Genomic DNA, 17,020 nt, shown 5'->3' on the forward strand with positions numbered 1-17,020 from the left:
GACATTGAGCAGGGCTTGGAGCATCATGTCGGTATGCAGACAGTAAACCATCTCAACCCTCTGTTTCTCTCTACTTCAAGAACTCTTTCCTTTCAGACAGTCACAAATTACAGCATGTTGACACCCATTAGTTTAGCGATGACACACAGCCTCCTAGAGATCCTGAATAGCTGCATACACGTGTCTACGCTCGCGTCTAAATGTGCAACCAAGTCACCACACACACCACACAGCAGTTCCTGTCTTCTTCTACTTGCCTATTTTGTGTCTGAGGGGGTGGAAGCTCTGATTCAGGAAATCTACTGTATGCTGTGCAGTTCAGCAGCTCAAGCCTGATCCATAGTTACGTGTTCCAGCTATGAGATTACAGGAAAGAATGAGAAGACTTCACCCTCAGCCAAATATGGATGAAGGAAGATCATAGAATCAGCTGGGTTTATACTGATCTGACCGTATCTCTCTGCAAGAAACCACTTTAATATTTGCTGTGGTGGTGTTAGAGCTGCACAAGTCATCCTATTTTTATCTTTCGATCAATTTTTGGCTTCTTCAGAAGATTAATCACAATCAATTTGTGACCTGGGAAAGCTTAGCTAAGTTTAGCATGTTGTGTATATATCTCTCTCTCTGTGTCTGTCGAATGTTTTATCTCCATCTGGGGACCAAATATTATATTTCATGAAGTTTAACCTTGAGGTGGCAGCTCTCCATGAGGAAAAAAAACACATTAAAATTTTATAGTGCAAAGAATTTGATACTGAGGTTAAGATTAGAGTTAGATGCATAACAGTTTTTAGGAACAGTAGCAAAGTCCCTATGATAGACTGGTGTTCCTGGTGAATTCTCTCACCTTGAACCTAGTGTTATCAAGATGGGTGTTTACTACGACCCCAACCAAGATTAAAGCCCTCTCTGAATATGAAGAAATGTCAAGCGAGCGAGTCAACACAAGACGATTATAGAATGAAAATGTGTCTGTGTATGTGTGTAAGAGAGAAAGAGAGAGGTGGGGATACGGTGTTAAGTTCTGAATTTGTTCTAAAAACACAGCGCTGCATATTAACAGCATGACTGCCAAATTCCTTCGTGCTGCCTCATCACTACGGCTACTATCAGCAAAGCTGTCAACATATATTAGGGGTGTTTGAGCGAGTGAGAAAGTGTGTGTGAGTTAGTTATGCACGTGTACATGGTCGTTTAGTGGCTGTAAAATAAAGTTCGTCTAATACATTAGTATGATGGCTGAGAAGTCTGCTTCTGCGTACACAAGACATTAATCAGACTCGAATCATCAAACGTCATACAGTTCATCTGTAGTAATTTACTGGTACTGAAAGCACTGCTAACCATGCTGTTATTCCTGGGGTTTTTTCCCCATGTTCAACGTTTTTCTCAACCCAAATCTGTAAAAAAAAAAAAAGAAGAAAAAAAAAAGAGGTTTTAGCATTCTGTATGCGGAGAGGGCTGGATGCCACAGCATATGTTTTCTGAACTGTTCCAGCTTTGAGTCTGTAAACTGATAGGTCAGTAATTTGTGGCTTTGTAGATGAACTGTAGTTAGCTGGAGTCCAGCATTCTTCAAGCACAGGGATCTTATAGAGTAGAAGATGGAGGCTTTCAGCTGTATCATGGACACTGGGCTGCAGTAGATTATATTTGTTGTTTATGTAATCTTAAACAATAATTAGTTTAGAAGTTTTCGGGCCACTGCAGATACCTACAAATTGGGGACAGAAGTGAAATTTGTAACCCATCTGCTGAAAACATTTTTTTTATGTATTGTTTGGGGTTTTCTTTGCTGTTTTTATCCCAGATCTGGTAAAACTGCTTTGTACCCTATAATAAGGTCAATATATGGAGCAAAGCATATTGTATATGAAGAACCAAAAACATTCAGGAAGTCTAATGCTTTTTATTACACACGCTTTATTCTGCTTTAGTGAATCAGTCTGACCTAAAAAAAAAAAAAGGGGAATTCAGTGGAAATCAGTCATGTATGTGGTATAGTTATTTAATAGGCTCATTATTTGTTCACTCTTTGTGGTCTGAAAACAATCTCTAGAAATGCATCAAATGTTTATACTCTAAAGGATGCCCTGAACTGTTTTGTAAACCGTCCTATTAAATAAGGATTACTACCTCTCTCTTTTTTTTTTCTCACGGAGTTCTCTTTCCGTGGTTATGCGTCATATCCCAGAGTTGACCTGATGATGAACACTCTCTCTCTCTCGAGTCACACCCAAGCACGCAAGTCTACTCAACATTTCACAAGATAGCTGTAAGAATTCTGGACAGGAACCAGCTTGTCACACGCTAATGCTAATAAGAATGTCTGTGTACGCGTTTGAGGAATTCATTTAAATGTCTCGTGTCATCACTGTCAGCATAACTGCTGTATGAAACGACCTGAACCTGTCACGGCGCAGTATCAGTTGTTGCTTCAATGTAAGCTGAGATTCAGATACTCTTTCTTTCATCATGGTAAACTTTGGTAGTGCTATTAACATTTAATTGCGCTGCATTTAAAAATAAAAATTTGTAATATTTTTAATGTTTGCTGAACACCTGCAGTGCTCTGGATGGGATTTTTTGGTTGATTTCATTTAAGTAAGTACTGTTTGTGTTTAAGGCACTGCCTCAAGTATTTTATCATTTTCCAGTTAAATCATAGCTTTATGTTTAAGCGTTAGGACTCATCACATATGCACTTAACACAGAACATGCTGACTCTGCATACGACGAGGGAAGGTAGCTGTCTGCTTCTGAAGCGCAGCAAAACTCCCTAAACCTCCAGGGGAAAATATATTCCTCCATCACGGATGAGTAGATAAAACATGACTAGACATGCTTCTGTCTAACAACAGCACCCCCTCTTGTACCTGAGCCATTTGGCAACTATTACAATATTTATTCACATCATAGCTTTAATTTGGTTCCATCTAATGTGTAGACACCCATGAAAGCCAAGTAGCAGCTGTAAAGAGTTATTCCATAACCAGCTTCACTGTATTCTGTTTCTTAAAATGAATAAGACAATAAAAACACAGATTGTCCTGATGTTGCAGAGAAACTGGAAAGCACACACTCCACTGTTTTCCCATGAAGACTCTCATGTGGTGGTAAACCTACTGATCTTTACAAACTGACACTCCATAAATGTTAAATAAACATCTCCATGCAGAAAACTTCAACGCATCAATGATTACACACAATTTACTTTGGTAAATAACATGTTTTTTGTTGGTTATTAGGTTTAGGAGGTTTGGTGTGTGGAGCAGCCACCATACAAGTCCCTGTGTATAAGCCGTATAAAAACAGTATCAAGGGCCCAGCGGTTGCAGCATGGTGGTGCTTGGGCTTGAACCCCGATCAACAACACAGAGCCTTAACCACTTGAGCTATCGGCACTTTAATATAAAGCTGTCATTTATGTTACAGCTGAAACTAATGTCAGAGATGTGCTGTTATAGACAATTAAACATCACTGCCTTATTTAAGAATAAGAATAGAAAAAATATTAATCACCACCTTCTCGGCCAATCAGAGTCAAGCGTTCAGCAGCACACAAGTTTAAGTGTTCATGTCCGTCAGCCGTCTTTATCCATATTAACAGAACTCATTCTAGAAAACACAAACTGGTCTGACATCAGAAACAAGATAATTATAGGTTATGTTTAGTATTATGGTTTATGAACCTGGAAGTGCTTTCAGGTTTTTTATGTCCAGTTCAGGTGTGTCCTCATTGGTGAAATTCAGTTAAAGGGAAGTTCTGAGTCAGCCTTCAAGACTTAAAGTCGTCGTATCGTCTTACACAATCCATTACCAAGCTATTACAAAGTCACTGAAGACTGGTCTGAAGCTTAATCACTCAGCAACTGTGGAGGTATCAGTGCTCATATGACGTGAGTCATGATGCTGTAAGCAATCTCCAGTCAGGGGCGTAATAGCCAGCAGGGTTGACTCAGTTGTACACCATGTTTCTTTGTCTAGACTGGAATTCCCCATTCATACACAGTATATCTGATGCAGCAACTGAATACAAAAAATATTTGTATAAAAAGACTGAAGTGCAGAATATCTATGTAGCCGATTAATGGAAATGAGTCAAATGTGTCTAGAAGCTTCCGATCAAGCCCAGATCATTATAAACACATGTTAAAATCTAATGTGTTTCTGGGAAGCTGGGCATGATAAACTAGCAATCCATTTCTTTAGTAAACTTGGTTTGGTCAGATAACAGTGTGCTAAGGTTGATGGCCGTTGATGAAGAACATGTCACCTGTCCAGTTTTGGTGAGTCTGTTCTCAGTCTCGTCTCACATTCTTTATCTTGGCTGAAAGGATTGGAGCCTGATGTTGTATTGATCTCAAGGTCTGATGTGTTGTGTGTCATGAGATGCGTTTCTGCTCACCACAGTTAAAACGTTTTTGCTTATTTGAGTAATTATAGCCTATTAGCTATATCCTATCAGCTCAGGCCAGTCTGACCATTCTCCTCACACCTCTCAAATCTACTCCTATTCTGTGTAGACTGTTGTGTGTGAAAAATCCCAGGAGATTAACAGTTTTTTAAATTCTCAAACATGCCCATCTGACACCAACAACCATGTCACGATCGTAATCACCACGTCACATTTTCCCCCAATCTTTTCTTTGATTTGAGGTTCTTGACCTGTATCTGCATGAGTTTGTTCCTTGTGCTGCTGTCACGTGATTGTGTGGTTGGATATTTTCATGAATAAGCAGGTGTAAAAGTGTTCCTAATAAACACTAGTAAAAAAAACGTACAAGTTCCTGTAATCACAGCTGTAAAGAGTTATCCCATAACCGGCTTCACCGTATTCTGTTTCTTAAAATTAATAAAACAAAAAAAAATAACACAGCTTGTCATGTTACAGAGAAACCAGAAAGTACACACTCCACCATTCTCCCATGAAGACCTACTGAGCTTTACAAAGCACTGACATTCGAGACTCCTTCCATAAATGTTAAATAAACATCTCTATGCAGAAAACTTCAACATATGAGTGATTATACACAATTTACTTTGGTAAATAACATGTTTTCTAAATTTGTTGGTTATTAGGTTTAGTAGGTTTAATATGTGGAGCAGCCACCCTGTGTATAAGCCGAATAGAAACAGTATCATATAATTAGAATAAGCGCTTTAATATAAACTTGTCGCTCATGTTACAGCTGGTGTTAAGCTATCATAAATGTTTAAGCCAGTGTGCTTATTTACATGTTGCTCAAGAAAATTCAAATCAGACTTGACACATTCTTGTCTAGATGCTTTGATTGAGTAATGAAGTTACTCAAGTCTATTGAAGTTCATGTCTCTGGTTGTGGCTATAGTTTCTTGAAGCGGAAAGACTTGAAATACATACACACACACACACCCACAGAACAGCATCACTTAGCACAGATCACATTCAACAGCAGTTCTTTTGTGTTGCCCGTTTACCTTAATCTCTCTCACGTGTTTGCACAGGACTTTGAATACCTGCTATTGGACAAAACAGGAACAGGAGTTCTTTCATGGCTTTGTACCAGCCCGCTGTCTGTCTGCATGCCTCATGCTTCCTGTCAGGATTTATATTTGATACATAGCTAGGATTTAAGTAGGACATTGTTTTCTGATGTGCACTGAGGATGAGATTTGCACACAAGCTACATGTGTTTAGGCAAGCAAACATCTACTTTTACTAGAGGGCTGAAAACAATCGCAGCACTCACTCATTATGTATGGTATGCGGAGAACTAAACATAAAGTTGTATGAACAAAAGCACACACGTGGGAAGATTTCTCGTGAATTGCTCTGCCATCATTTCACCAATTGCTAGCAGGCTGTCTACTGGCACCACCCATATTCCCCAAAATATGCTTCTGTTTCCTCATGCTGAGACACACACACACACACACACACAGCCTTGAACACTTATACACATGACTGCAGACACCACTTTACACACTCTCATAAATCCCCCCCATTCCACCCAAACACACATACACGTGTGCACTCACCCACCTACTGGGAGACAGGGCTGGAATAACAAGCATGTTGTTGGACAAAGGGGAGTAGGGCAGCATATTTGCGTCACAGTGTAGCGTACAGTAAACTTTAGTAACCTATACACATGGAGCGAGGTATGGAAATGGTTTCAAGTGAAGGACAAAACATTATCTGTGAAATCAGTATGCTCATAATCTTACTCAGCATGTTGAGATAACCTTGTGTGCTGATGTGTTGATATCCATACACATTTATTCGATGATACAGAGCACGATATTTAATCACAAGTAAAGCAGAGCGTCATCACAGGTTGCATGAGCTTTGCTTGTTTAATTTTAATTGCTAAACACAGTGATTTCAGCCTTCCTTCTCAAACAAGCAGCACATTTCTCTATGTGCATCTATACATCCGTTTTATTGACATAAGGATCGACAGTATAACTGATGAGTCAAGAAAATGAGATCTGAGAAGAAAAGAATAGTATAAGAGAAAAGAGAAAGAGAGCATGCTGGTGTAATTAGTGGAAAATCAGAGTCAGTCATGACTTCCTGCATCAGCTTCATTTCCTGGGTTTTTATCCGCATACATTTCTATCACAAATGCTTTGGGGCGTGGGCTGAATGAATCCTTTATTACAGAAATTCCATGACCTCTCTCTTTTTCTCTCTCACACACAAACACACATATACATACACAGACAGAGAGAGAGAGAGAGAGAGAGAGATTCTAGGAGTATTCAGTGTTTCAGGCTCTCTAGAAATCACATTATAGCTAATTGCATATCTTGCATGCTGTAGAATGACACTTCAAATGGCAGTGCTACTCAGTAAACATCTTCAAGATTAAAGTACACACTTGCAAAAGTAATGTTGCACATTAGCTAGGTGTTTTGTTTAATTATGTGTGTAATTCTAACGTTTCATTTCACGCTCTTCTGTGCAGTCTCAACATGTATAACAACGTGTAAGAAGATAGCCCCACCCCCTGTCCCTCCCCGCAATTCCAACTCCAAGCCCTTCATTTCAGTGACTGTGCAGAGCAGCACCGAATCGGCGCAGGACGGTTACCTGGACAACCACGAACGCAAGAGCCACACCAACGGCAGCTCGTCGGACAGCAGCCTGACGAAAGGGTCACGGAATCACGTGCCTGTGCTCAGACCTCGCGAGCCACAGGTTCCGGCAGCTGTGGTACTTTCACCCGATTCTTCGCGCGAGCTGCAGAATGAGCAGGTGAAGGCAGGAGCAGTAACAGACGAGCCCAGGACGGAGCCTGTACCCCGTCGCAAACTTTCCTCTATTGGAATACAGGTGGGTGAAGGTTTCAGGCAAGACTTTTAAAACACAGTAGAGTTGGAAGACTTAATGACAGGCTAATATTTTGGCTAATGTGACTGATATCTGTGGGTTTTATTTATATATTTATTGCATGTTTGTTTGTTTGTTTGTTTTGATTTACTTTTTATCTTGATTACCTCATAAGTTATTTTGTGTTGATGTAGTAAAACACTCAACTGTTTATATTTACGAAAAACTTTCCACATGTTGTTTTCCTTTTTTGTCTGACTGAGCGACATTTGGAACAAATGAATCTTGCTAAATCCTACACTCTTTGATGAAATAATAGGTGGACAGCATCCAGGAAATTCAGAACCGAGTCGAGACGCCACCGCCATTGGCCAGATTCCAGTCGATTGGAGTGCAGGTGGAGGACGGCTGGACGTGAGTACTTCCTGTCTCGCTGTTTTCTCTTCTTTCCACTTCCTGCAATACAGTAACATTATATTTTATTAATATCTTTCAAGAGGAAGAAAAGGGTATCTATTTGTCTGAGATAATATTTAACCAGTATTAGCCCATTAATAAAAAATATTTTTGCTCAACAGACAAGCCTTGCTGTTTAACATTACATATAAAGATAACTATCTATGCCTGCCTATTAAATTCTTCTTACTTCCTGCCAGATGGACCGCTGTAGGTCCTTAAATCCAGCGCTTTTTAGTCTGAGTTTCAGAGCTGTGTTTGTTGTTCTGTGCATAGGCAACATTTCAGATAAAACAGCCTTCTGGAGTTTTGGTCTAGAAATGACAAGAATTATTATTATGCATAAGTATTTCTATAACTATTAGTTAAATTTACTAATGTCTATTTTTTGTTCTCTTCTACTCCCAGACTCAGCCGCTCCAGTAGTATGGCATCAAAGCAGGAAACTGACTCAGACACACAAGATCTCTCTCTTAATTCTGTCACCAGTGTTACATCCAACAACACTTCCAGACCCGCTGAGAAGAAAGTCATGGTCAACAGCGCTAGCCAATCCGTGGACTTCCACGCTCAAATCTCTCTTGACAATGGTAGCCACGACGATGATGTTGTGACAACCAGCGGTCCTTCCCGCCAGCTCCTGACTAATCGCTCGACAACAAGAAGTAGCTCTTCCTCGTTTTCAGAGAGTTTAGACCCCGCCCTCGACCCCTCCTCCCTGCCTCCACCTGACCCCTGGTTGGAGAGTGGCAACGGGACTGGGAACGGAGGCCCCACGCACACGTCTTCAGGTGGCATGTCGGCATGCCGGAGAGATGGCCATTGGTTCCTGAAGCTGCTGCAGGCGGAGACCGCACGGATGGAAGGATGGTGCAAACAGATGGAAGAGGAGACCAAAGAGCACCAGCTCTCTGAGGAGGGTAAGAGAGAAATGATGTGCATGTGTTTGTGTGCACAGTTACTGACTGCAAAGCTGTGACCCAAAAAAAAAAACTTATATTATATATAACAGATAATATATATAACAGCGTACTTGAAATGTCTCACATTTTGCACCAAACAAAAATGACAACTTATTTATATGGTGTGGCATATATATAAACCACAGCACCATCTGGTGGTTTTCCACATGGATCAGGTTGCAACCACTAAAGGCAAAAAGTGTCCAATGTTCCATGGTTCATTTATTTATTTATTTTTAGCTGTTTTATCATTTGAGGTATTAACGTACACTACATTTCACTGACTTTTTCCATGCTGAAGGTCTGCAAAGTACCAAAGTTGAGTCCCAAGCCTTGTTTGAGTTTTCATGAGAATTTCTTTTCAGTTACTGGTAAATCTGCATTGGGTAGTAAATGTGAAGATAAGACTTTTCAGAATTTTTTTTATACAATTAGCACTAACTTTTTCATTTAACACAGTTATACAGCTTCTGTTATTACAGAAGAGTCTAAATCCGGATGGGGCAGAGTTACACATTTTCTCTGGTTCTAGACTGAACAGAAAAGTTTGTGATGTATGCGTTTATGGCAAGTTTTTTAGAAGGTATGTGGTGTACAATGGGAATTTGTTGTTGATCAGTATGTTTTTCTCGCTATCTGTGTTTGCAGTGCTGGGTAAAGTGCGCAGTGCAGTGGGCAGTGCTCAGCTTCTTATGTCGCAAAAGTTTCAGCAATTCAGAGGGTTATGTGAACAAAATTTGGTGAGTTTTTCTCATTCTTTCTCTTGCTCTCTCTCTCTTTCTGTCCCTTACCCTTACACACACACACACACCTCACATGCACAAATAACCTGAAAAAGAATTATCATGATATGTGCTGTACTGTTTTGTTATTGTTATCTATACATCTGAAGATTGACACCCACTGCCATTAAATATCTATTTTTTTAATCAGTTTTCAAACATCGCAGCACATTACATTTACAGCACTTAGCAGATTCTCTTATTCAGAGCAAAGTGCTTTTAAATCTCTATCAATGAATTCATCAATACTGGTTCGCTAGGTCACAGACTAAGGATACCATGAGTCTAAAATTCTTTTGAGAGGATATATAGCACATTTTTTTATTATTATTATTTTTTTTAATTATTTAAGTTTATTAATTACTTAAGTTTAAAAAATTAAATAAAAAATAAAAAAATTTTATTAACTCAATAAGCTTATTAGGATGGTGTATATGGCCAAAGTTCAAACATTTATAGACATGCTGTTGAAGTAATAATTTGTTATCAATTTGAGATTGAAGCATAAGGTTAAAGTGCCTATATTTTCATACATACCAATACATATTAATCTGTGAAAACTTCAGCCTCTAGTGCATTTAACACAAAAAATGTAATGTAAACCTACTAGCGTTTCAGATCAGACATGCAACGACTGGATATAATTTTAAAAAGCTGATAAAGACATTTTCATAATATTTTTTTAAATATTTTTTTTGCCATTTATTTTGTTTTATTTGCATTTTTTATTGATTTTTTTTTAATCATGTTTCTTAATGATTTGTATTTTATTATTGTTTCTGCCCATAGTGCATCCCTACTTGATTCTTATCTTGTCTTTTACTGTCATTTGTCTTTTATCCACTATGTGCATGTGTGACATTAGCCAATTTGGAAGATTTAAAAATATTCATTTGGATTAAGCAGGCATCCAGCTGATACTTTCAAAGAGGAAAGATGTAGGACACACATTCTTTGATGTGCTTCTTTTTAAGGACATGTAGAGGACTTTTTGCTAAGCAGCCTTACTTTTTTCTCTACCCCAATATTAATAAACACAAAAAATGCAATGTGCCATGTTACTTCTATGCTGGAAACTTAGGTACATACTTAGGTCAGCATTACATTTATCGCATTTGGCAGTTACCCTTATCCAGGGCAATTTACATTTATCTCATTTACACAACTGAGCTTCTGACTTCTCCAAGATTCAAGATTCAAGAAGCTTTATTGTCATTTCAACCACATATAGCTGACGCAGTACATAGTGAAATGAAACAACGTTTCTCCAGGACCTGATGCTACATAAACATACAACAACAAAGTTCAACACAAAACAACACCACAGAGCTAGGACAGAAGTTTGTCTTAGCCACGTAAAGTGCACAGTGTTCTGATCAATGGTCCAACATCTTAACCACTGAACTGCAATAAATGACCAATCAGACTGTAGAATTCTACAGTACAGACACAATGATGTGTGATGCACTGGGATAGACGGCATAACACACTGGAATTTTTATAGGTTTCTTCCAAGTTCTCCTGTTTACACCCACCTCCTAAAGACATGCCTGTAAGTGGATGGTGATTTGCCCAGCTGGACTGTATGCTCATTCGTACCTAGAGTTACACTGCCCTCTTGTGTACAAAGAAATCAAGACATCTGACAAATTTCAAAACATGCCATTTAACTTTCATTCATCTTTCTACAGTAAGCTCTTTATCCTGGTCAGGGTCACTAGGAACACTGAGAGCAAAGTGGGACTGAGGCATCAGTCCAGCTTTGTGCATTACACCCATTAGCACATTCATATAGGATTTAGAGCAATTTAGAATAGCCTGTTCACCAGCAGGTGTGTTTTTATGAGGTGGAAGAAAACCAGAGTGAATGTATCCCATTTTGCCCCACATGATTTAAATGTAATTCTAATTAAGATGAAACATTTTTTTGTATTCTTTTCTTTGTCTCCTGTAGAATGTGAACGCTAACCCGAGGCCTACAGCTCAGGACTTGGCAGGATTCTGGGACCTTCTGCAGCTGTCAATAGAAGATATTAGTCTCAAGTTTGATGAGCTCTACCAACTCAAAGCCAATGACTGGAAACTGGACCGAGATTCTCCAGACAAACAGGTACAGGTTATCGAGAGAAGTCAAGTAGCTATGCTGATTTTAAATACTACATAATGAGGGCCTGGCATCACTGCTTAAAAGTAGCCTGTAAATAGTCAAACTATTTTATCATCCAATCCATGAACTAGCAGTGATAAGCATGTCATGGACTTCATTTCTTGAAATGTCTTATATAAGCATAATGACTCAAATGTACTGGCTAGTAATAATTAGTTTGCGTTACTTCAATCATTTATTTTATTTTTGTTACAAGCTGTTTGCAACTGAATTACATTAAATAATAGTGCAATAGAAGTACATTAAATGAGATAAACAGTATATGTGTGTAGATTAACCCAGTTATTTGGGCTAAAAACTTATCTGAAATTGAACAATCACTTGAAATAATAATGATCATCATATTAATGTGTATGTAAACCCAATTATTGCGAACTTTTCATCTCTAGAAAAATCAGAAGCAGGCTCCACCTGTGCCAAAGAAGCCTGGGAAAAGCAAGGCAGTACTGAGCCGGGAGAAAAGCAGCGAGACGGCGGATAAACAGAGGCAGGAAGCCCGCAAGAGACTGATGGCAGCCAAGAGAGCACAGTCGGTCAAACAGAACTCGGCCACTGAGAGCTCAGACAACATCGAGATCTACGTCCCTGAAGCCCAGACACGCCTCTGAGAGAGATAGAAAAATGAAGAAACAGGCCCACAGCTCACCCATGTGGGGAGGGGAAGAATGAAGGGGAAAGAGAAGACGAGTGAGAAGACATTCGAGTGCTTCACCGATCTGCTCTAATATCAAATGCAAATTGCTCTTTATTTTGGTGGCAGCCTAAAATCGAGAAAGGTAAATATGGGAAATGTGGACAGGCCACACAAAGAGCTTCTCTTTTCAGAGACTGCCAAGGAAAACCTCACAAAGACATTATTATTATTATTATTATTATTATTATTATTATTACTGATAATTATATCACCTAAAGTCTATATCAGACTGTTTTAAATGTTCTATTATCTTGGATAAGAGATTTAATCTATGTGGACTAAGGTAGCCACACTTGGATTTTTTTTGCCTTTCATCACCCCATCCAGTAGAAAATCCTCCTCTGAAGTTTCCATACATGTACTTGCTAGGAGGATGCCTTCTTACGTGTGCCCTCTCTGAAATACTCGTCTTCCTGTTTACTAATTTGGTCGATTGATTTCAGCCTCTAGTGCAAGCTGTAGAAATTGTTTCTTTGCGATAAACAGTAACAGATAAACAAAAGCCTGTTAGAGTGGAAAAGAGCGGTGTAGGCCACTTTGTTATTTCACCCAGCTGGTTTTCACTCCTGCTTTGACTTTCCCTTCATAGTAAACTTTCATACCATTTTATCGGGTGCTTGAATAATGTTAATGCACACTGCACTCCGTTTTAAAGGAGCAATAAGTTCGATTCTCTCTCTTTAAAAATATGTAATTAAAATGTATAAGCAAAATAAAAATCACTAATTAGTATTAAATGTAGGAGGTGGATTTGGAAGAAAGTATTGCCTAGTGTAAAATCTTGTAAAATCGTGATCATGTAACTCACAGTGATCCAATGATGTGTGACTGAACCACAGCAGGTAAAATACCACTTATTGTCCCTTTAATAACCCCCCACCCCCCAATTTGCATTTTGCTACAGAAAGTAATGAGAGACGGCATGTTTACATGTTTTAAACCTACAAGTCTCTTGCTTTGCAGTTAGAAATGTCACTTTGGTCACTTTGTCATACTGAAGGTAGCTCAGTTCTTTCAGGAATGTAGTGCTCTCATTATAGCTCACAGGTAGGGCCTCGTCATCACACATCAATAACCCATTGCCAAATTTAGTATTTTTTTTATTATATGAAGATATCTGACATGCGTGATTAATGAAATCAATCTAAAATGCTGACCGTCATTTTATTTCAACATATTTAGTCATTCTGGAGCTGTATAACATTACAGTTCAGGTAGACTATGCAGTGACAGCACCTCTCTGTGGTTATTTGGGTCCTATGTCCTGTGAGCTGTCCTGAGAAAGTGAAGGCATTTATTCTGCATCTCACAATCTGTTTTGGTTTGTTTTTTTGTTTTGTTTTTTTAAATTCTCCTTCATTTACTTTATCTTGTTATTTATCCTCATTGAAGTTACCTGTCTGTTTAAAGAAGAATCATTAAATTCTGTTATTTTATATGGATTTGTTAGGTGTCATTTCAGACTTTTTACTGGTCTATCTAATGAGGACAGGATTTCAAAGAGGTGCTTTTCATTGAACTTATCTCATTTGTACCAGACTAGTGTTATAACAAAACTCTACTTGCGAGCTGCATTCAGTTTCTTCAGTACTGGGTAATTTATCCATGTTGTTTTACAGGCAGTTAATTGTGACTCTTTAGTTATTAGTCTAGCACTGTTGTGCTTAAAGCACACTGACATTCCTAAGGAGTAATGCGAGTTCATTTGGGTCATGGGCAACAGGAAGCTGATAACACTTTTGTAACAAAATAGCTTCAGGCTTTAACACACGGTGGGACATGCTTTATTTTTTTGTCATGAATTTAAAGGACTAAAAGCAAATGAAATTTACATCCACACATGCTCGAACTAGATATGAATCCTAAGCAATGCAAGAAGAATTCTTTTCTTTGACACCCTCCATTTAAAAAGGGACATATGTGCATGACATATGTGCATTTTAACTAGAAAAGGCCCATCCATTGACCCACCTGCTTTCTTTAAACAGACCCACACACACAAACACTCTGTACGGTGAAATGGTTGAGTGATTGGCTCCCTTTGTCTGCAGTGTTGTGTGTTAGCCAAGCCAGTGATGGCTCCCTTTGCTTTTTGCAGTAATGGTGTGAATGGGATCTCCTCTCTCCCTCTCTCCGCCGCTTCTCTCCATTTGGCTCGGGGGTGAGTCGTTAACGCCTGTGGCTTTGTGTGCTGATGGCCTACAGCTTATCCCTCCACAGGGTTTAAAGACATGTCAGACAAATCCCTGCAGAACTACTTCTTCAACAGCCCCACTTCTAAATCAGGTGAATTGGGGTTTCAAGTTGGTCAGTGAAGTATGCTTATTCTGTGTCTGAAATCAGCTAAATAGAGTCGTGCTCTCTGCAGGTTAGAACAAATCGTGTTGGAAACGAGTCATTTGTATGAATCATCGTTGCTTTTCTGCTGTCTTCTTATTACACAATGGAAAAGACAGCTGGTTGTTAGGTTGTAATTCTCAAAATGAATTCTAGTCCAGAAAAGGTTATAATAAGGGGCATTCAGTGTAAACATGAGTCATGGCCAGTATATAGAATCATCAGCACTGGTTTAAGCACAGTAGGTGTGTCTGAGCTTGTTACATGAATTCAGAAAATTTCACACAGCTGGGGCGGAGTTAAACGTTTATAAAAAACGCATACCCAGAAATTAGATATTGGACAACTATAAGATTCTTGATTAAAAAAAATGAAGCAACATGAATCACATCTATAAGGCTTTTAAATACATTAGAGTCTGTCACACTGCAGCTAGGAGGAGGAAGACAATGTAAACATAAAGAGACAGGAGTAAACATAAACAGTTTCCTTGAAGGTCTCCGATTTCCCTCTTTATCTTGCAGATCCATGTTTTCCTCATGTTCACTACATTTCAGTCTGTTCTAATAACATTTTTGTGCTTATTGAATTTGTCTTTGTTCATTGAATGTATTTAAGTTTCCAGCTTTGAAAAATTCTTTTCTCTGTCCTTTCTCACATGAAGTAGAAATGTTCTTAGATCTTGCATCTGTTCCTTGTTTTCATGTACTCCAGTCTGACTGTATTTTCCTTTGCAAGTCTGTTTTCCTGATCATGTATGCGGGCTTCTCGTAGGATTACAGTGGCCCAATACACTCCATGTCTTCAGTGATGCTGGGTGTGTTTAAAAACTGGGAAACGGCAGTTGGACAGCAGAAAAACCCCACATGTGGAATTGCGGGACAATATCTTGAAACAACTTTCAAATGAGAGACACTCTAGAGGGACCTCCGGTTTCTGCCCTGCACACGCTGCATAGGTTCTAAAGTTTTTAATATACCTCTTAAGTAACTGACGTGCAGCACAATTTTCGTAGGCTACAGCCAAGCTGGGTTAAGGAGAACCCAAATGGTGACCCTGTACTGACCTGCAACCTGCACTCGGCCATAAGTGTACACTTCTACCTGGTTTTTAAAAGCCTAACCTGCAAAAAAAAAAAAAAAAAAAAAAAAGGAGGAAAAGAACTAGGCTTGCTCTCAATACCTTGTCTTACTCTGGCTAAGTTTCACTTTTCAATCCATTTGGTTATTCTACAGGGGCTATATAAAGGGTCAAGGAGAACTTGTTCAATGCAAGCGTCTGTAGCAAAAAAAAAAAAAAAAGAGATAATTATTCTAATAATTGATATTTTATGAGACAAGCACATATTTTACTGACTAGGATTTGTTAGATATATCTAATGCTATATCAATTTTAGGCTGTGTATGTCAGGGTCTTTTGTTTTAGTAAGAAATACAATAAAATTGACTTAAGTTAACCAAAAGATGTGTATTTGCTTCTTCTTTTTGCTCTATGCTTCAGTGCAAACCTCTCAATCCACACAACTGCAAAGGATATGATCGATCTCAATTTGAACATATAGTGTTTTATATGTTACCTATATGTTATATACAGCTCTGGAAAAAAAAAAATGAGACCACTGCCCAATTTCCAGATTTGAACCCTATTGAAAACCTCTGGAATGTCATCAAGAGGAAGATGGATGGACCATCGAGCAAAGCTGAGCTGTTTGCTTTTTTGCAAAAAGAGTGGTATAAAGTTCCCCAACAGCAATGTGAAAAACTGGTGGAGAGCATGGAGCCAAAACGCATGCAAATAGGGCTTATTCCACCAAATACTGATTTCTAAATGTTATTTAGCCAAAGCATTAACACAATTTGTTTACAAATTATTTGCCTTTTGTTTTATTTGAGTTACTAAAGCTCTGCAAATACTGCATGATCTTGTGTTATTTTGATGCGTTGTCATTTCCTTTAAATATACACTCTAAATAACAATAGTTATTCACAAAAAATGAAAGAAACCTGTTCATCTCACCAATACATGAACCTGTAAGAAAAAAACATAAGAAACTGATTATTTTGCAGTGGTCTCATATTTTTTTCCAGAGCTGTATGTTATGTTATATGTTATGGTTACACCAGTTTCCTCCCAAAATCCAAAGACATGCGTTGTAGGCTGATTGACATCTCTAAATTGTCCATAGTGTGTGAATGAGTGTTTGAGTGCATGCATTTGTGCCCTCTGATGGGTTGGCACCCTGTCCAGCTTGTCCCCCATCTTGTGCCCCGAGTCCCCTGGGATCGGCTCCAGGTTCTCTGT

At 38.7% G+C, this 17,020-nt stretch overlaps 1 protein-coding gene across 4 annotated transcripts in view; it reads left to right on the forward strand.

Annotated features, from left to right (window-relative positions):
- dlgap4b (discs, large (Drosophila) homolog-associated protein 4b) overlaps nt 1-15,894 on the forward strand; it is a 90,121-nt gene extending 74,227 nt beyond the window's left edge. For all 4 annotated transcript variants that reach the window (XM_058404088.1, XM_058404089.1, XM_058404090.1 and 1 more), the window contains 6 exons: nt 6,957-7,324; nt 7,641-7,735; nt 8,186-8,697; nt 9,388-9,479; nt 11,476-11,631; nt 12,078-15,894. In XM_058404088.1, the coding sequence (XP_058260071.1) occupies nt 6,957-7,324; nt 7,641-7,735; nt 8,186-8,697; nt 9,388-9,479; nt 11,476-11,631; nt 12,078-12,296 (1,442 nt within the window). In that variant the 3' untranslated portion in view covers nt 12,297-15,894. The remainder of the gene's footprint in view (nt 1-6,956; nt 7,325-7,640; nt 7,736-8,185; nt 8,698-9,387; nt 9,480-11,475; nt 11,632-12,077) is intronic.
- Nucleotides 15,895-17,020: the final 1,126 nt, after the last annotated feature.

This window comes from Hemibagrus wyckioides, linkage group LG11 (assembly GCF_019097595.1).
Source record: "Hemibagrus wyckioides isolate EC202008001 linkage group LG11, SWU_Hwy_1.0, whole genome shotgun sequence".
NCBI classification, from domain to species: domain Eukaryota; kingdom Metazoa; phylum Chordata; class Actinopteri; order Siluriformes; family Bagridae; genus Hemibagrus; species Hemibagrus wyckioides.